The sequence below is a fragment of the Dunckerocampus dactyliophorus genome, chromosome 10 (assembly GCF_027744805.1).
Source record: "Dunckerocampus dactyliophorus isolate RoL2022-P2 chromosome 10, RoL_Ddac_1.1, whole genome shotgun sequence".
NCBI classification, from domain to species: Eukaryota; Metazoa; Chordata; class Actinopteri; order Syngnathiformes; family Syngnathidae; genus Dunckerocampus; species Dunckerocampus dactyliophorus.
The window spans coordinates 1,986,422-2,007,229 of record NC_072828.1 but is presented as its reverse complement, the minus strand read 5'-3'; the positions used below and the strand labels follow the sequence as shown (position 1 = coordinate 2,007,229).

General features: G+C 40.1%; 1 protein-coding gene across 4 annotated transcripts; it reads right to left on the bottom strand.

The window, feature by feature from the left end:
* Positions 1 to 260: 260 nt before the first annotated feature.
* Positions 261 to 20,410, bottom strand: atcaya (ATCAY kinesin light chain interacting caytaxin a). 4 transcript variants are annotated; one of them, XM_054788816.1, is made up of 13 exons: positions 19,941 to 20,410; positions 13,596 to 13,694; positions 8,473 to 8,531; positions 8,144 to 8,392; positions 7,901 to 8,074; positions 7,733 to 7,835; positions 7,529 to 7,660; positions 6,010 to 6,096; positions 4,680 to 4,778; positions 4,523 to 4,558; positions 3,890 to 3,955; positions 3,115 to 3,173; positions 261 to 2,490 (listed from the first exon to the last, which is right to left on the bottom strand). In XM_054788816.1, exons 2-12 carry the CDS (start codon positions 13,670 to 13,672, stop codon positions 3,140 to 3,142), a joined length of 1,116 nt encoding a protein of 371 aa, XP_054644791.1. In that variant the 5' UTR covers positions 13,673 to 13,694; positions 19,941 to 20,410; the 3' UTR covers positions 261 to 2,490; positions 3,115 to 3,139. The 4 variants fall into 4 exon arrangements, with proteins under 4 accessions (XP_054644791.1, XP_054644794.1, XP_054644793.1 ...); XM_054788819.1 differs by lacking the exons at positions 13,596 to 13,694; positions 19,941 to 20,410 and adding an exon at positions 11,083 to 13,585; XM_054788818.1 differs by lacking the exons at positions 13,596 to 13,694; positions 19,941 to 20,410 and adding an exon at positions 11,055 to 13,585 and having other exon boundaries at positions 262 to 2,490.
* Positions 20,411 to 20,808: the final 398 nt, after the last annotated feature.

Sequence of the window (20,808 nt, the reverse complement as noted above, 5' to 3'; positions counted from 1 at the left end):
CCCCGCGACCCGGAAAAGCGGAAGAAATCAGACGGCTGGATGGATGTTTCTCATAATATTCTGACTTTTAAAAATAACATTTTTCTTGAATATTTCATCTCTATGCTCCTAAAATGACATTATTTTTCCTCATAATATTACTACTTTATTTTCATAAAATGGAAAATTTTTTCTCATTGAAATACATTTTTTTCTTAATATTTTCACTTTATTTTGGTAAAATTACAGTCGATTTTTTTAAATTTCTGCTGTTCCCCCCCCCCCCCCCCAACTTCAATTCAATTTCAACTTTGTACATTTTTTTCTCGTAATTTTGACTTTATTCCCATGATATTTGGACTTTGTTCTCTTAAGACAACAACATTCTCTGCAACTGAACATTCCAAAAATTACAACTTTATTGCTTGTTTTGTTTGCTTGTCACAGTATTACAACCTCAAAAAAAGAACGTCTTTTTCTTTAATATTTCAACTTCAAGCTCCTAAAATGACTCATAAAATTGAGTTTATTCTCATTTCAAATTTCTTCATGTTTATTCCCATAATATTTTGACTTTGTTCTCATAACATTACAACTTGAAAAAATATATCATTTTTTTCTTTAACATTTCAACTATATGCTACTACATTTTCCTGAGAATATTACCAATGTATTCTCATTTCTCATTGAAATACGATTTTTTTCTTAATATTTTGACTTTATTCTTGTAAAATTATGCAGATTTTTTTTCTGCTGTTTTTTCCCCCCAACTTTTTTCTTTTCAATTTTCATCTTGCAATGATGACTTTATTCCCATAATATTTTGACTTTATTCTCGTAACATTATAACTTTTTCTGCAACCTGACTTTCCAAAAATTACAACTTTATTTGTTGTTTTGTTTGCCTCTCATAACATTACAACTTAAAAAAAAAAAACTTTTTTCTTGAATATTTCAACTTCATGCTACTAAAATAACATTTTTTCCTCATAATATGGTGATGTTTCTTGTTAGATTACAACTTTTTTCTCGTAATATTTTGCCTTTATTCTTGGAAAATTACTGTTGATTTTTCATTTTATGCTGTTTTTTTCCTTTAGTTTTCTTGTTAAATGATATTTTTAGAATATAAAAAAAAAAAAAACAGCCACTTGCTGTAAATGGCCCCTGGGCCTGGGGCCGTCTCTACACTGGGCCCCCCCCCCCAAATCAAAATTTTAGAGGCGAAAACTCCACCAGAAGCAGCCAAAGACACAGGAGGCATAAAGCAAAATAAAAACGAGATTTTTGGTGGAGGTACTGTTTATTCTATTCTGTTGTATTCACAAGGCAGATGCAATAACGGGTGCTGAAAACTGCAAACAATAAATTACCCGTTTTATAGCAAACAATATCGCAAAAAATATCAGAATCCATCAGATTATTTTGTGCTTTTTGTTGACTTGAGTTCATGTTGCAAAACATGTGCAGGGTTTGGCTACATATACCAAGTCTATCGGACTGAATGCTTCGTTTGGTTATGACTCGTTTATGAACTTAATACAGAGCGTAACAATTTTAAACACGTGTATTTTTTTCGTCCTGGCGGCGTTCCGCTGTACTGTAGCGTTTTTGTATCCTCGATAAAACATATTGCCGTAGTCCTTCCAACCGAAGATTCATTTACAAGCTAGCAAGCATGCAAGCTAGCGATGACACAGGAAGCACGGTAGGGCGGTACGAAAGAGATTGATTGACAAGGGTCCACAGCCAATCAGGATGTAGAAAACAATAGACGGCGCAGAACAGACCAGTGAAGGAAGAGAGACACTCAACTTCCCACTATGCAATTCCTCTTAAAGGGCCAGGCTCGGCCTGTAACGGAGCTAAAGAAGCACTAAAAAAATAACAGCGAACCCGCCAAAGGTGAACCGCGATGGAGTGAGGGAACACCGTATTGGTAAGAAAGCCAATATCATCAATAGCATCCCTGATCATAAGCATGCAATGAGAATATAAAAGTAAGGTTGCACTGCTTCCTTTTTTTCATGAATGTCTCCCTTTCAGTAAGATGTTTCTAATGAGGCTACACGGGCTACACGTGAGAGATTTAAAGCGGTCTTAGTGCATCTGAATAATTGCCAATTGTCAAACTCGCTTGAAAAGGCGTTACTTCACAACAGGATGGCGCTAAATAAAGAAGACTGCTATTTACATAAACATACACGAAGCCTCTTTCTCTCTGTCTTGCATCACATGTCTCTGCGTCCACGAGGCAGCATTTCTTTGCGGACTTTCCATGTTCCAAAAAAGAGCAAAAGCTTTCAGTCTTCCAGTGCATGAGTTCACCCGTCAAGTCCAAAGAAGCGCTCCTTTGCAAATGCTACAAAGTGTGAACCCCCGTGGTAGAAAGGGCAAGGATGAGCGTCTGATGAGCAGCTGGATGGTGTCGGGACAAGGAAGCACGGGGAGAGAAGTTGGATTTGCTGCCTCTTTCAGCTTGAAATGAATACATTCATGCTACGCGGGGCACTGCAAACACAGAAGAACATCACAACGTATGTTTATGCTATTTATTCATTGCTTTGTCACCCGTCAGCAACCTGCTGATGTGGTTTCTCTTTCTCTTTGCTGTGCGTTCTAAAGGTATAAAAAGAGCTAAAACGCAACAAAGTCTTTTATTATGGAAATGGAGCTTTGTTTGGAGGTTTTTTCAGAAGGCTTTATAGGCGGAATAGATGCGTCCCATTACGTCCCATATTTTAGCTTCCTCTTTTTGGCTGTTTTTATATCTTTAGAACGCACAGAGAAAAACGTGTGTGGTCATGTCTCACATGAGGATTGTGGATGACGGGCAAAATTCCTAAAAGAGTGCACTTGTCCTTTAACAGCGTTGTCTACCTCTGCATGCGCTTTCAAATGTCAGTTGCAATAGCCACTTGTTGGTGTGAAACGGGCGCGTGTTGCACTTGCCGTGCTGTTGTTTACAATGCACTCGCCAGTGTTGAGCAGTTTGTTATTACAACATTGGTTGTGTTGCTGCTGTACTTGTTCGTAAGCCAGCAAATGGTTAGAAAGAGACACATTTTTCTTTCCAATTTCTCATGCACTCTAAATCATGAATACAAAAACCTTTCAGGTGAGTAATCAGCTTACCTTTAGTCCGAGAGTTCCTCCCTTTTCATAATCCTTGCTCTACAATCGTTGACTTTGGCCTGGAATGAGAGACATTAAGAGTCATTGAAATGTTGAAAAAGTCGATCCAAATATCCATATTATCGATACCCGGGAAGTATCAGTACCCGATCAATACTAGCGTGATGACATCTATGTTTATTGTCACAAAGATATGTTTGGTTTTTGTTGTGTTGTTGAAAAATATTGCACGTATATTTACTAGGGCTGTCAAATGAATTAATCATGATTAATCACCATTTGCTCCAATGTGTGAAATATGTCCATTTAGACTGTACTTTATGAAGGAAAGATAAACGAGTGGCCACCATTATATACTGTATATTGGGGGTGCTAATCATCAGGCTAATATGAGGGAATTATGATGGCATAAATCCAGTAACACTAAAAATAGCTCTGATAACCGAGAATTTTAAATGAGGCGAGATTCCCCGTACTTCAAGTATTTACATATCTAAATGAATACTTTCTTGACTTTTGTTTGAAGTATTGACTTCACCAATTGTATGCAATAAAAGGAAATCATCCTATTATTTTGCTGATATTGGATTCATCGTTAAATTGTCTGCAAATACGTGTGTTGATGCAAACATTGTCTTTGTTTGGCCTGATCTTGAAAAATGTATTGGTATCGACGATACGGGCCCTGTATTTACTTGGTATCGGATCAATACCAAAACTTGCAGTTTCGGCGCCACCCCTACGTAACAGCTGTAGGGAAACCTTAGACCAGTACCTCTCCGATTTTTTGTTGACTGGTTCCTGTGAGACTGACTGTTGATGCTTCTGCTCTTGCTCCATCCTACACATACACACACACACGCACGCACACACACACACACACACACACACACACAGACACACGCGCACACACACACACACACACACACACACGAAACATGAATGAACTGCATTTTTCTTGGCAGGAATAAAGTAAAATAAAATAAAAAACAAAGTCAAAATAAAATAAAATACTGTAAAATAAAATACAATACTCTAAAATAAAGTAAAATAAAATACTGTAAAATAAAATACAATACAGTAAAATAAAATACTGCAAAATAAAATAAAATACAGTAAAATAAAAATAAGGTAAAACTAAAATAAAATACAGTAATATAAAATTAAATAAAACTAAAATAAAATACAGTAAAATAAAATAATGTAATATAAAATTAAATACAATAAAATAAAGTAAAATATATTACATAAAAATAAAGTAAAATAAAATACTGTTAAATAAAATAAAATACAGTGATATAAAATACAATACTGTAAAATAAAATAAAATACAGTCAAATAAAACCAAATACTGCAAAATTAAATAAAATAAAATACAATAAATAAAAAAATGTGATTAAAAACTCACCTTTCCTTCCTGGCTGTAATCCTTTCCTCATCAAAGCTGTAAAGAATAAAAGTCTTTTATCCTCACTGCACAATCCAAACAGGACATTTGTGAACTCTTAACAGAGTTTCCGATGGAAAAGACTCTTTTTCTCCACCTAGTGGTGACAAGCACTTACTGCACTACACATTCTGGGACATGGACATGCTCCATGGGGACCATCTGGGCCAGTTCATCCAGGCTGTGGACATACTGGATCTTATTCATGAACTTCACACTGAAGATGACAACAGGAGAACAAGGCAGTGAGTGAATACATGAACGTCTTCATGTCCCTCATCAACCCTGGACAGTTTTTAGCCTTTTTACATGCTTTTGTGTTTACCTTTACAGTGGTGTGAAAAGGTGTTTACCCCCTTACTGATTTCTTTTTTTTTTTTGCATGTTTGTCACATTTTCAATGTGTCAGATCATCAAACAAATGTAAATATTAGTCGATGACAACACAACTGCGCTGTGGAGGAATTTTGGTCCACCCATCTTTGCAGAATTGTTGTCATTCAGCCACATTGAAGGCTTTTTCTTTTGAAGGTCATGCCACAGCATCTCAATAGGATTCAGGTCAGGACTTGGACTAGACCACTCCAAAGTCTTCATCCATTCAGAGGTGGACTTGCTGGTGTGTTTTGGATCATTGTCCTGCTGCAGAACCCAAGTTGCTTTCAGCTTGAGGTCACCAACATTCTCCTTCAGCACAATTCATGCTTCCATTTATCACAGCAAGTCTTCCAGGTCCTGAAGACCATCACACTACCACCACCATGTTTTACTGTTGATATCATGTTCTTTCTTTGAAATGCGGCGTTACTTTTACGGCAGATGTAATGGGACACACAGAGCCACATGAATCATCTCCAGCTCTGAGAAGCTCAGGGAGGGGTCTCCTGCGGGTGCCCAGAGTCAGGACTAAACACGGTGAGGCTGCGTTTCAGTTTTATGCAGCCAAAATCTGGAACAATCTTCCAGAAGATGTGCAACAATCCTCAACTTTGACAATGTTCACATCCAAGCTGAAAACACTTCTATTCAACCGTGCATGTGACAACTCCAACTGTTTGATCTGCACTCTTCATTCTTAATCTGTTTTGTTTTATGGAATGATTTGTGGAACTTTATGTCATGTCATTTTAGAATGATTTTACGTTTTTATGGAATGATTTTATGAAGTGGCTCTGTAAAGCACTTTGAATTACCTGGTGTATGAATTGTGCTCGATAAATAAACTTGCCTTGCCTTCCATGTTGTGGCCATCACTTTTTCACACAGGATCATGTAGCTTTGCATTTGTTTTCCTCCCTTAATAATAAAAAGTTTCATTTAAAAAGTGCATTTTGTGTTGAGTTGTGTCGTCATTGACTGATATTCACATTTGTTTGATGATCTGAAACATTTAAGTGTGACAAACATGCAAAAACATAAGAGTCTAGAAGTGTCCATAAGTGTCTCACCTGATGAAGGGCCTGGATATCGCCAGGACCGTGCGTATGAACCAAGTGGGATGAGCAATGACCAGAGACTTCAAGTTCTTCCTCAATCTGGTTACACAAGACAGAAATAAACAAATGCACCGCCACGAATGCTTACACGCTAATACCCGCAAGGCATGCTGGGTAGCGTCAACATATTTGTGTTAATGTTCTGCATACTGCAGGCTTGTCTCCAAAGCGCAGGCCAGAGGCCATTTGTGGGCTGCGGGACATTCCAAAAATATAATTCAACAAGAAAAGTAAAAAAAAAAAAAAAAAAAGCCAACAACAACTTAAAAAATGGTAAAATCTTCGGCAATTATACGAGAATAACGTCAAAATATTGTTGGAATAAAGGAAGGAAATTTTACAAGAAGAAAGTTGAAATAGTTAAAAAAAAAAAAAACAGAAATTGAAAAAAATGGCTGTGATTTGATGAGAATAAAGTCAAAATATGATGAGAAAAAAGCTGTGTTTTAACGAGAAAGTAAGTCATAACTTTACGAGAACAAACTCGTAATATTATGAGGGAAATAGTTTTAAAAAATAACAACAGGAATGGAAAAAAAAAATTATTTAAAAGGAAGTAAGTCAAAATATGAAGAGAAATAAGTCGTATTGTAACAAGAAAAAAAGTCAAAATATTATGGAAATAAAGCCATCATATTCCGAAAAGGAAATGTACAAAGATTATTTAAGAAAAAAGTTGAAATATGTATAGCGATGTAATTGATCTCATTTAGTATGTATTGTGGAAAACTAAGACAGCAACAACATCACATGAAAAGCACAAAGTGAATGCAGAGCCACCATCCACCAAGCTTGGAGTTTGAAGATGATAGCGCTGCTTGATGTGTGTGCTAACAGGCTAGCTAACAGGCTAGCACGAATTAACTTGAAGCTGTGCACTACAAATACACACATTAGCACTCGATAACCTCATCAAACTTTACCTTTATGCATTCCCACAGAGTATCAGCATTTGGGAGCAAATATGAAGTGAAAAAACCCCGGTAAAAATACAGTATAGTTGACAGTCTGTACAGAGTGGGAGAAGGCTAGTGCACGTACGATGGTGCGTTCAATGACTGTCAAACAAAGTGGGACACTCGCAATAAACAAAATAAACATGCAAAAACTTCAAACTATATTATTTTTTCAATAAAATAATGGCCCATATTTCCAAAATTGTTATGCATTTACTTAAAATTGTATTTAGTTCTTTATAAAAGTATTTTTTTTGTGTGTGTATTTTTTTATCATTGTGCCTGAAAGGTTTCCTCGGCCCAGTTCGGCCCCGCCCACAGACCGGTACTGGGCCCCGGCCCGGTGGTTGGGGACCACTGACCTACAGTATATCACAAAGCTGAGATGCAGTTTTTTCTTGAAACATATAGAACTTCTCACAAAATAAATAAAAGTGGCAGAGTTGCATCCTTTCATTTTTCCCGATGTGGCCCTGGCTGGAAAAGCCTTGGGACGGTTCTTCTACCTTTCTCACCTTCTGTCGATCATCTGGTAGCATTTCTTGAGCCAGCTAATGCCGGGCATCTTACTCCTGGGCGTGGCTCCGTTCATGTAGATAATCAGGTAGTCTTCGGCGACCAGCATCTCCAGGCTGCTCACCACGTACCTGGAGGAGCAGGAGCGTGCCATGCTCAGTAGCAGCGACTGGGGGAGTCATGGAGGAACCCGGTGGACTCACAGGAAGAGGTTCTCCATGATGTAGTGGTAGTCTGGAACGCTGCTGTCAGGCAGGTAGCAGGCAGAGAACACGATGATGGCGTTGAGGCCCTCACCAAAGTAACCTGAGGAGAGAGTTTGAGTCGGATGATGATTGTGCTGCTAAACGTTCCTCTGCGACGTGACGCACCTCCATGCGTGATGACTCTCTGGTACGGGCGGATGATCTGCATGTCAATCCGGTGCTCCTGTTCCCCGATGATCACCGTCCTCCAGAGGCGGGCGCTGTTGGCGTTTCCCTCCTCGTCCACGTCGCCTGGGCCGCCGGTCGGACCCGCCTTGGCCGATGCCACCGGGGTATCATCTGGAGCGACACAGGTATCGTTACGACCTAAAAGATGAAACGACAGGACATAGTCGGACATCGTCCGACCTTCCCATTCCAGATCGTTGCCGTTGGTGATGAACTCCAGCGAGTCAGTCTCATCTGGCGTGTCGATGTCGTCCACGTTGATGTCCAGGTCGTCGGGTGTGTCCAGGAAGTCATCAGACAGCAGAGAACCCTCGCTCTTGTCCAGGGACAGGTTCATCTCCGGGGCAACCAGCGTACGCCTTTTACGGTGCGAGGACGAGACCCCTGCGCCTCCTCCAGGTGGGCTCACGTTTAAGGAGTCGGGAGGTGCTTTCAAGTGAAGAGAGGAACCAATAATCAGGAGGAGTGCTTTGCAAAAAAGAACCAATGAGATGCCACCTTTTACTTACAGGCTCTGTTGTCTGTGAGGCCGCATGAGGCGTCCATGTCTCCGTACTCCGGTAGAAGCCTGACAGAAAACACGAAAAAATCCAAAATCCCCAAATTCCACCACGTTTTTCCCATTGAAAATGAATGAGCCAGTTGTTCAAACTTCCACCGTTCTCACATTTCTCAAAGGATTCCAGCCACTCCACCATGAAACCATTCCACTCACTCTGGCCTTTCAAACTCATCATTTTTCACATTTCAAACATTTAGATTTTTTGCAAAAGTCACACTTTTTGAAACACTACTTCCTCTTCTTCTAAGATTTCTTTCCAAGTCCAGATTCTTCAATTCATTCAAGCCATTCCAACATCAAACTTTGCAATACGTTCAGGACATCCAGGCTACCTATTTTTCACGTGACAAACATTTTTTTTCAAGCAAAATTATCGCTTTCTTTAAAAACAAATCAACTGGTTTCTACTACCACATTTCTCAACCGATTCAAGCCATTCCAACATCCAACAGGACATTCAGGCTACCTGTTTTTCACATGACAAAAAAAAAATGTTTTACGGAAAATCACACTTTTCTCTAAAAATATCGTGTATCAATTGTTTCAACTGCCACCAAGAACGTATCAATTGTTTCTACTACCACATTTCTCAACTCATTTGAGCCATTCCAACATCAAACTCTTCAATGCCTTCATGACATTCAGGCTACCTACTTTTCACATTTTTTGTTTTATGCAAAATTCCCACTTTTCTCTAAAAACATATCAGTTGTTTCGACAAGCACATTTCTCAACCAGTTCAAGCCATTCCAACATCAAACTGTTCAACATGTTCAGGACATTCAGGCTACCTGTTTTTCACATGACAAAAATGTTAATTATACGCAAAATTCCCAATTTTATCTGAATCTAAACATAACAATTGTTACTGCTACCACATTTCTCAGCTGATTTAAACCATTCCGAAGTCAAAATGCACAGCTCAATCAAGACATTTAACATTCCTGGTGTATTGCCCTATCATGCTATGTGTTAGCAGTTAGCATGTTAGCATTGTTAGTATGCTAACATTAGCGTAGTAGCATTTTCTGCCATTGTTATGAGTATTAACATACGTAGACACGTAGCACTACCATGCGATGTGTTGCATGCAAATGTTAGTATGCTAAAGTTATCATAGTATCATTTTAGTACAACTCATAGAAACACTTTTTGATTTTGGTTCTTTATCATGTTAAGTGTTAGCATGCTAACATTAGATGGACTCAAAGACTTGCGTTTCACTGATTTCTGGTGTATTGCCCTATCATCCTACATGTTAGCATGCTAGCAGTTAGCATGTTAGGATGCTAACATCAGCATAGTAGCATTTTCTGCTATTGTTATGAGTATAAACATACGTGGACCCTTAGCACTACCATGCTAGGTGTTGCATGCTAACGTTAGCATGTTAGCATGATAACACTAGCATCGTAGCATTTTTAGCCATTTTTATAAGTAGAACTTGTAAAAATACTTTTTGTGATCATGTTAAGTGTTAGCATGATAACATTAGGTAGACTTGAAGACTCGAGTTTCACTGACTCACGGGTGCTTGAATAGGCATCGACTTTCACTTACTCACAGGTGCTTGACAAAGACTCGAGTTTCACTGCCTCACGGGCGCTTGAAAAGAACTCGACTTTCACTGACTCACGGGTACTTGACAAAGACTCGAGTTTCACTGCCTCACGGGTGCTTGAATAGGACTCGACTTTCACTTACTCACAGGTGCTTGACAAAGACTCGAGTTTCACTGCCTCACGGGCGCTTGAAAAGAACTCGACTTTCACTGACTCACGGGTACTTGACAAAGACTCGAGTTTCACTGACTCACGGGTGCTTGACAAAGCCTCGAGTTTCACTGCCTCACTTATACTTGAAATGTGTTGAACACGTGTGTGAGGCTTATGAAGGGAAGGATCAATTCTAATCCAATAATTACAACAGTCACTGTTATTGCAAACGGTGATCCAAAATCAGAGAAGAACGTCAACGTCAGGCTAGCAGGAATGTAGCTAATGTTGTGGCCCATGCCTGTCCAATGCCGTGTGTGAGATTGGGGTAATAATAGCCTCTAGAATATTGCAATTACTATAATGTCCAACGGAGCATTTCGGGCTATGCTTTTGCCACTAATCCGTGTGAGCAGTAAAAGTGGCAGCAAGAGAAGAAGCGGGGATGAAGATGGTAATTAACTTCTCTCGGGGGACAGATGAAGATTACATGGCTGCCAGGCAGGAGGACAGAGAAGGAGGGAGAGAGAGAGATAAAAGGGGTGCGGTCAAACAGCAGCAGCTATGCAGAATTGTTTACATCACGTCTACGCATCACGGAATTCTCAGGAGGAATGCAAGCGAGCAGCACTGCAGCTGAGATGGTCTTAGCTCGCCAATGCTTCATCAGCCCTCTGCAGGAGGTGGCAGCAAAGGCAGCAGTAAAACAAGCCCGACAGACGCATGAGGGAGGATTTTCTCTTCATCAAAAGCAACATAATCCCTTTTTGTTCCAGTCTACATCCCAAGCCTCAGGATCAGCAGTGCTGCTTACCTTCCAGAAAGGAGGTCCAATCACACACCTTTATCTTCAGCATGTGTGTTCATCTTGCCTCCGTCAGACTGAGACAGAGCATCTCTCGGAGGCCTCAAGGTTACACCTGCTTGCCGTGCTCTCCTCCACTAAAACCCGACACCATTTTAATGACGACGCTGTGTTTTGGAGGGTTGACTGCTGCTGCGTCACATGACCGGCCCCACCATTCACAAAAGAGAGAGTCGCACCTGCTCTCTGCTTGCCGAAGAGGAAGAGGAGGAGGGAGCATTCATCTCGTCACATGTCCGCCGTTTTCCAGTCCACTAAGCTTTTTAGCCTCCACCCGGAACATCATGACAACGACTCGCGAGTTTCTTTCACTGAATCGTGACTCACGGGTACTCGTCTTCGTTAACTCCTCCACCGACTCACCCTTGCTAGCGCGAGCTAATTCACTGTGCATTATTTGGATAAATGGATTCTTCTGGATTATTTGTAGAAGCGCATGAACCTTGCCTCAAATCAACTCTCCTATCACGCTCCTGCGCAACAAACACTCGAGTTTCACTGACTCACAGGCGCTCGAGGAATACTCGAGTTTCACGAACTAACTCGTTGACGAATACTCAAGTTTAATTCAGTCACGGGTGCTTGACAAAGACTCAAATTTCACTGACACACAGGCGCTTGACGAAGACTCGAATTTCACTGACTCACAGATGCCTGACAAAGACTTGAGTTTCACTGACTCACAAGTGCTCGAGAAATACTCAAGTTTTACTACCTCACTGGTTGATGAGTACTCAAGTTTAATTGACTCACGGGTGCTTGACAAAAATTCAAATTTCACTGACTCGCGGGTTGAAAAGACTTGAGTTTTACTGACTCACGGGTGCTCGACAAAGACTTGAGTTTCACTGACTTATAGGTGCTTGCCAAAGACTCGAGTTTCACTGATTTGTGGCTTGGCAAAGACCTGAGTTTCACTGAACCACGGTTGCTCGACGAAGACTTTGGTGTTACTGACTCACGGGTGCTGGACAAATGCTTGCGTTTCACTGACTCACAGGTTGACAAAGACTCGAGCTTCACTGACACAGAGGTGCTCGATGAAAACGTGATTTTCACTGACCAAAGATTCGAGTTTCACTGATTCATGGGTGTCAATGACAAAGACTTGAGTTTCACTGACTCACAGATGCTTGACAAATACTTGCATTTCACTGACTCAGATTGACAAAGACTTGACTTTCACTGACACACAGGTGATCGACGAAGGCTTGAGTTTCACTGACTTGCCAAAGACTCGAGTTCACTGACTCACAGGTTGACAAAGACTCGAGCTTCACTGACACAGAGGTGCTCGATGAAGACTTGAGTTTCACTGACTTACGGGTGCTCGACGAAAACGTGATTTTTACTGACTTACAGGTGCTTGCCAAAGATTCGAGTTTCACTGATTCGTGGGTTGACGAAGACTTGAGTTTCACTGAATCACAGATGCTTGGCAAAGACTTGCGTTTCACTGACTCACAGGTTGACAAAGACTCGAGTTTCACTGGCTCGACATAGACTTGAGTTTCACGAACACACAGGTGCTCGACGAAGACTCGTGTTTCACTGACTTATGGGTGCTTGCCGAAGACTCGAGTTTCACTGCCTCATGGGTACTCGAAAAGAACTCGACTTTCACTGACTCACGGGTGCTTGACAAAGACTCGAGTTTCACTGCCTCACCGGTGCTTGAAAAGAACTCGACTTTCACTGATTCATGGGTTGACAAAGACTCGAGTTTCACTGACACACAGGTGCTCAATGAAGACTCGAGTTTCACTGATTCATGGGTGCGCAACGAAAAATGAGTTTCACTGACTTACGGGTGCTTGAGGAAGACTCGGGTTTCACTGATGTATGGGTTGATAAAGACTTCAGTTTCACTGAATCACAGATGCTCGGCGAAGACTCGAGTTTCACTGACTTCACATAGACTTGAGTTTCACGGACACACAGGTGCTCGCCGAAGACTCAAGTTTCACTGATTCATGGACTGAGAAAGACTCAAGTTTCACTGACACACAGGTGCTCAATGAAGACTCGAGTTTCACTGACTCATGGGTGCTCAACAAAGTCTCACGAGTGCTTGACGAAAACTCGAGTTTCACTGACTGACGAATGCTCAACAAAGACTCAAATTTCACTGACACATTTCACTCGCGCTTCACTGACTTGTGGGTGCTGGATAAGACTCAGTGTCACTGATTCATGGGTAAACAAAGACTGAAGTTTCACTGACTCACGGAAGCTTGACAAAGACTTGAGTGTCACTAACTCCCATCTGCAACACATGATTTGTCTTTTCTTTCACCAAAATGAGTTTTGTTTATCCAGGGTCGTATTATATTCTTGATTTATTTCTGCTTTTTATCCTAACATGCATGTTTGGACTGTGGGAGGGAAAGCGGAGTAGAAGGAATAAAAATGCTCGATAAAAGTACGATGAAACAGTGAAACAGCAGTGAGAGAGAGGATGGCCGCCGCTAAAAAGTCAAAGTGTCTCACCGGGGGAAGTCTTCATCCTGCCACTCGTCCTTCACTTCCATGTTCTCCATCCTTAGAGTTGCTTCGGTGGTGCCCATCCCTCAGCGAGGAGAGCGGGGGCTGACATGTGAAGACACACATTCATTTCAAAACACGTGCAGGCGTGCAGGAAAAAAACGACCACAAACAAAGATAGGAAAAACTAGTCCGAGAGACACACTGCAGGAGTTTCATGTCGATGGCAAAGGAAATGGACTCAGTCCTAACGGCTCTTCATGGTGACATTTGGGGGCGTGAAACTCCTGTGGGTCACATGCCTCTAACCCACAGGAGCACATGTGAGAGGCATGTGATGGGATGAAGCCCATTTTGGTGAACTCAAGTCAAAAGTCAGATATAAAACAAACATCCTGCCAGGTGGAAGTCAGGAGGCCGTTGTTGGAGATACAGTGGTGGGAAAAAGTGTTTGCCCCCTTCCTGATTTCTTTTTTTTTTTTGCATGTTTGTCACACTTAAATGTTTCAGATCATCAAACAAATTTAAATATTAGTCAATGACAACACAACTCAACACAAAATGCACTTTTTAAATGAAAGTTTTTATTATTAAGGGAGAAAAAAATCCAAAGCTACATATCCCTGTGTGAAAAAGTTATCTATCAGTGTGGAAAAGGTTATAAAGACATTTCTAAAGCTTTGGGACTCCAGCCAACCACAGTGAGAGCCATTATCCACAAATGGCCAAAACATGGAACAGTGGTGAACCTTCTCAGGAGTGGCTGGCCAACCAAAATCACCCCAAGAGCACAGCCACGACTCATCCAAGAGGTCACAAAAGACCCCACAACAACATCCAAAGAACTGCAGGCCTCGCTTGCCTCCGTTAAGGTCAGAGTTCATGACTCCACCATAAGAAAGACACTGGGCACAAACAGCCTGCATGGCAGAGTTCCAAGACCAAAACCACTGCTGAACAAAAACAACTTTAAGGCTCGTCTCAATTTTGCCAGAAAACATCTTGATGATCCCCAAGACCTTTGGGAAAATACTCAAAAGTTGAACTTTTTGGAAGGTGTGTGTCCCATTACATCTGGTGTAAAGAAAAAGAACATGATATCAACAGTAAAATATGGTGGTGGTAGTGTGATGGTCTTCAGGACCTGGAAGACTTGCTGTGATGAATGGAAGCATGAATTGTGCTGAAGGAGAATGTTGGTGACCTCAAGCTGAAAGCAACTTGGGTTCTGCAGCAGGACAATGATCCAAAACACACCAGCAAGTCCACCTCTGAATGGATGAAGACTTTGGAGTGGTCTAGTCCAAGTCCCGACCTGAATCCTATTGAGATGCTGTGGCATGACCTTTAAAAGGAAAAGCCTCCAATGTGGCTGAATGACAACAATTGTGCAAAATTCCTCCACAGTGTTGGAAGTGGACTAGTCCAAGTCCTGACCTGAATCCTATTGAGATGCTGTGGCAACAAAAAACTTTCATTTAAAAAGTGCATTTTGTGTTGAGTTGTGTTGTCATTGACTAATATTTGCATTGATTTGATGACCTGAAACATTGAAGTGTGACAAACATGCAAAAAAAAGAAGAAACCAGGAAGGGGGCAAACACTTTCACACCAGTGTGTTTCATGCACCCTCACTTGTCGCTAATCCTACCTTAAGTGTGTTACAGCGTGTGTTTGTGAGTGTAAGTCTGCATCTGCTTGGCACGCCCAGGTTTGGATATCACCACATCATGATAGAAATGCTGTCCACCTCATGAAAGAATATGACATCATTAAAGTGTCAGTCCTGTGTAGCAATTTCAAAGCCATGATGCGCTTCTCCGTACCAGTGGAACACTTGAAGGCAGTGTTGGCTTACCCTCGGCCCTGTCCTTCTGCAACCAAAACGGCCTCTAATGCTTTGATTGCTTTTTGTCCCCCCACCAATACAAAGGTGGTGTCATTTTGTCATTTTTATTTTATTTATTTTTATTATTTTGTACACTTTTATTAAAGTGATTTTGAATTTTTTGTTATTTGTATAATTTGTTACGCTTTTAATTGACTCATTTTTATTATTTATATTTTTACACTTTTATTGAAGTCATTTTTATTTTTATATTTTTTCATTCCATCTTTGATTTATTTATTTACTCATGTTTATTATTTACTTTGTTGTTTTTTTTTACACTTTTATTTTTCATTTTTATTTTCATATTTATTCATTAATTGATTTATTTATTTTATTTATATATATTTTTAATAAATGCTAAATGCTCAATTGCTGTGTTTTGCTGCCACGTCGTAAATAAAAGTTGCCTGAAGCAAGAGGAACGTTTCCTTCCTTCCTGAAGAGCTATGCTCTATTTTCCCTCTCATACGTACGACACTATCACTCCTCATATCAACACTTTATTCTCATACATTTAACACTTTATTCTCATACATTTAACTCTTTATTCTCATACATTTAACTCTTTATTCTCCTACATTTAACACTTTATTCTCCTAATATTAACTCTTTATTCTCATACATTTAACACTTTATTCTCATACATGTAACACTTTATTCTCATACATTTAACTCTTTATTCTCATACATTTAACTCTTTATTCTCCTAATATTAACACTTTATTCTCATACATTTAACACTTTATTCTCATACATTTAACTCTTTATTCTCATACATTTAACACTTTATTCTCCTAATATTAACTCTTTATTCTCATACATTTAACACTTTATTCTCATACATTTAACTCTTTATTCTCATACATTTAACTCTTTATTCTCCTAATATTAACACTTTATTCTCATACATTTAACACTTTATTCTCATACATTTAACTCTTTATTCTCATACATTTAACACTTTATTCTCCTAATATTAACTCTTTATTCTCATACATTTAACACTTTATTCTCATACATGTAACACTTTATTCTCATACATTTAACTCTTTATTCTCATACATTTAACTCTTTATTCTCATACATGTAACACTTTATTCTCATACATTTAACTCTTTATTCTCATACATTTAACACTTTATTCTCATACATTTAACTCTTTATTCTCATACATTTAACACTTTATTCTCATACATTTAACTCTTTATTCTCCTAATATTAACACTTTATTCTCATACATTTAACACTTTATTCTCATACATTTAACACTTTATTCTCATACATTTAACTCTTTATTCTCCTACATTTAACTCTTTATTCTCATACATTTAACACTTTATTCTCCTACATTTAACACTTTATTCTCATACATTTAACTCTTTATTCTCATACATTTAACACTTTATTCTCATACATTTAACTCTTTATTCTCCTAATATTAACACTTTATTCTCATACATTTAACACTTTATTCTCATACATTTAACACTTTATTCTCATACATTTAACTCTTTATTCTCATACATTTAACACTTTATTCTCATACATTTAACTCTTTATTCTCATACATTTAACTCTTTATTCTCATACATTTAACACTTTATTCTCATACATTTAACACTTTATTCTCATACATTTAACCCTTTATTCTCATACATTTAACTGTTAGTTATACATTTAACACTTTATTCTCATACATTTAACTCTTTATTCTCATACATTTAACTGTTAGTCATACATTTAACACTTTATTCTCATACATTTAACACTTTATTCTCATACATGTAACACTTTATTCTCATACATTTAACTCTTTATTCTCATACATTTAACACTTTATTCTCATACATTTAACTCTTTATTCTCATACATTTAACACTTTATTCTCATACATTTAACACTTTATTCTCGTGCATTTAACACTTTATTCTCATACATTTAACACTTTATTCTCATGCATTTAACTCTTTATTATCATACATTTAACACTTTATTCTCATACATTTAACACTTTATTCTCCTAATATTAACACATTTTTTTCTCATACATTTAATAAAGTCGTAAATTTACGAGAATACAGTCGTACATTTACGAGAATAAAGAGGTATTTTTTTTTATATTACGAGAATGAGGTCGTAAATTTACAAGAATGACGTCATAATATTACAAGAATAAAGTGTTAATATTACAAGAATAAAGAGGTAATAATATGAGAGTAAAGTGGTAATATTACAAAAAATTACAGACTTACAGACTATTATGTAGTATTACAACTTTTTTTGTGGTAAATTTACGACTGTATTGTCATAAATTTCCGACTTTATTCTTGTAATATTACAATGCCAGCAAGGAAGGGGAGGCCTTGGCCTAACAACTAGCCGCCCAGCCTGGAGGAATGCCACTGCTCCAGTGCGGAGGAAGATGGTGGTGAAGGAAGTGCGACGTCAGGAGGAGATGGCAAGATGGGCCAAGGCAGTCGCCCTTGGCAAACAGGGACTGTGGACACGGTGGGAGAGTGTTGAAAGGAGGAGGTTGAGCTGGAAGGATGTGTGGGCCATGGAAGCAAGGGGCCTGAGCTTTGCCATCAGGGCCACATATGACGTCCTCCCAACACCAACTAATCACCACCAGTGGTTTGGGGAAGATCCCGGGTGTGTCCTGTGCTCCACACCAGCCTCCCTCTGGCATATACTCACGGGGTGTAAAACCAGCCTTGCTCAAGGATGATACACTTGGCGCCATAACCAAGTCCTAAAGAGCCTTGCTGCTACACTGGAGGAAAAACGAGCCAGCACCAACGCCCTAGCACTGCCAACGTCTAACACTCCAACAACACCATGGGCAACGGCCTTTGTCCGTGAAGGGGCTACAGCTACCAGAAGCAACTCAACTCCATCAGAGAGAAGCCAGCTGTCCCTTGCACGTGACTGGAAGATGCTAGCAGACATTGGCAAACAGCTGGCAAACAGAGATTGCCACCACCACCTTGAGGCCTGACCTGGTGCTCTGGTCCCCCTCCATAAAGAAGGTGTACATAATCGAACTTACCGTACCCTGGGAGGATTCTATGGAGGAGGCTTTTGAGCGGAAGCATCTGCGGTATGCCGACTTAGCCGCCGACGCAAGGCATCGTGGCTGGAACAAGGAAGTCCGCCCAGTGGAGGTTGGGTGCAGAGGGTTTGTGGGAACATCCACCACAAAACTGCTGAGGGACTTGGGAGTTAAGGGCAAGAACCAGCGCGCAGCCATCAAAGCGGCATCGGAGGCCGCAGAAAGAAGCAGCCAGTGGCTCTGGCTGAAGAGGACAACCCCAGTTGGGCCAAGTAGGTTGACAGGAGGTATGCGGTCGGCTTAGGCTTGACTCAGGGAACAGGACACCCCTGCCATGCATAGTCCCATGAGATGTCCAAGGTGATTCTCATGGCTAATTGGACTTGGGACGCAAGCTGAGGACTGATCACCCTGCAGCTGGCCGCCTCTGGTGAGGGTGTTTTGTGTAAAAGGCTGAAACACCCTATGACCCAGAGGAACACTACTGAGGATGCGTCCCGTAAATTTCAATTCTTCCCACAACCTCCATCAAGTCTACTGTCCACTAAGAGTTATTTGCGTGTGCTCGCACAGGAAATCTACATCTCATTTTGTGTTGTTTGGAACCTTATTCTTGTAAACTTACCACTTCATTTTCGTAAATTTATTGACGAAATTTATTAGAATGAACGAGAATACAGTACAGAAAAAAACATGTCGTAAATTTACAAGAAAAAAGCCATAAATTTACAGGAATAAAGTCGTAAATTTATGAGACTAAAGTCTTAATGTTACGAGAATAACGACGTTATTACATATTACAACGTTTTTCTCGTAAATTTACGACTTTCTTTCTTGTAAATTTACAACTTTATTCTCGAAATCTCTGCATTTTTTCCCAATGTGGCCCTAATACTCCGTCGTGTGAATGAGCTCAGTTTATAATTTTACTGAATCTATCAGGCCAGAATTTCAAAACTGTGCACTCTACTTTATTTTTATACAGACGTTTGTGCAGAAACGTGCAGCTTCCCAAACGTATCAGCATTATTTCATTGGACGCCAGCCTATTTAGCTAACCTGTCGAACTTGTTGCAAGTAGGAGGTCACTTTCTTTTAGTTGAACATTGCTTTTTTCATGACTCTTTTAGCGAGACAAAATGTTTAAAATGAATACGGCACTTTTTCCATAATGCGTATTTTGTGTTTATTTGTGAAATGCATCCAGTGGCATCACAGTCCAAGAAGCATCATGTGTTCATTACATGACAGTAGTCGGAGGGAAGAGCTGCTGCCCACATTGGTATCGGCTGATATCGTTCGCGGCACATAGGATATCGGTACGAAAGCATCGCTTTCCCGTACATAGCATTCCGGGGGAAAACCAGTGCAGCATCTTTTCTTATGTCTGTGGCTACGCGGTACTCACATGAGATGTTAGAGACCCCCTTCAAAACCTCTCGATGCTCCGATGCTCCTCACTCGCGGGAGCAAAGATCTGTGTCAAATTCATCGGTCTCCTCTCCTCTTCTCTCGCCTTTATTGACATGCACGGACGCACAGACGAGCAGTGTCCTCAATGTCAGATGCTAGCCAGCAGCAGGTGCTTGAGGACAGGGGGCACCTCTGTGGCGGAAAGCCCCCCCCAACGCACACACACCGTCCTCGTTTCTTTTCCTCCGTCTCTGTCCACCGTTGTTGGGGAAGACTGCTGATGTCTTCAATCAGAATGAATCTTCATCTTCTGCAAATATTCCTATTTTCCCAACCCCCGCTTCAAGCCTGGTTTTCCCGTGGGAGCATCTTATTTAATCCTGTAGTAACTTGGGTAAAACAAGCACTGATCTCTGCAGTTGTTCCCTGGCAACAGCATCCCTTTCTCCCCTCCCTTTCACACCCAATGGCCCAACTCGCAAACCCCGGCTGCACACATTCATTATTCAGCTCCTTACTTCACATGCGCTCAGCCAATCAGAAAAGCCGTGCACCAAATGCAGCCCAATGCAAAGGTTATGTACACCTATATGATATTTGGTGGATTGTAAGAGTGTTTTCTTAATATTTTTGTTCCTCCACCTTGCCTTAGTTTGGGGCTTTTCCTGGGAGTAATTTTGCTTTCTGAAGCATCGTTTTTAGCGTACAGTAAAATAAACACGGATATTTTAACTGCAAATGTTTAGATTTGTTGAGTAAATGCCCAGAGTTTGGTTGCCTTTGCTTGTCTGTGACATTAGAGCCTGCAAAGATTGCAAGAGACCCAGCTATGGAAGCAAGATAATTCCCTGTAAACCACTTCC

What these genes read in the sequence shown, in the direction of transcription:
- atcaya (XM_054788816.1), bottom strand. Translation starts at nt 13,672, where the DNA reads ATGGGCACCACCGAAGCAACTCTAAGGATGGAGAACATGGAAGTGAAG. An exon ending in TACCAGATGATCGACAGAAG is followed by an intron (nt 6,097 to 7,528) that starts GTGAGAAAGGTA and finishes TTGTGTAACCAG; the next exon opens with ATTGAGGAAGAACTTGAAGT. An exon ending in GTCAACAAAAAATCGGAGAG is followed by an intron (nt 3,174 to 3,889) that starts GTACTGGTCTAA and finishes CTCTCATTCCAG; the next exon opens with GCCAAAGTCAACGATTGTAG.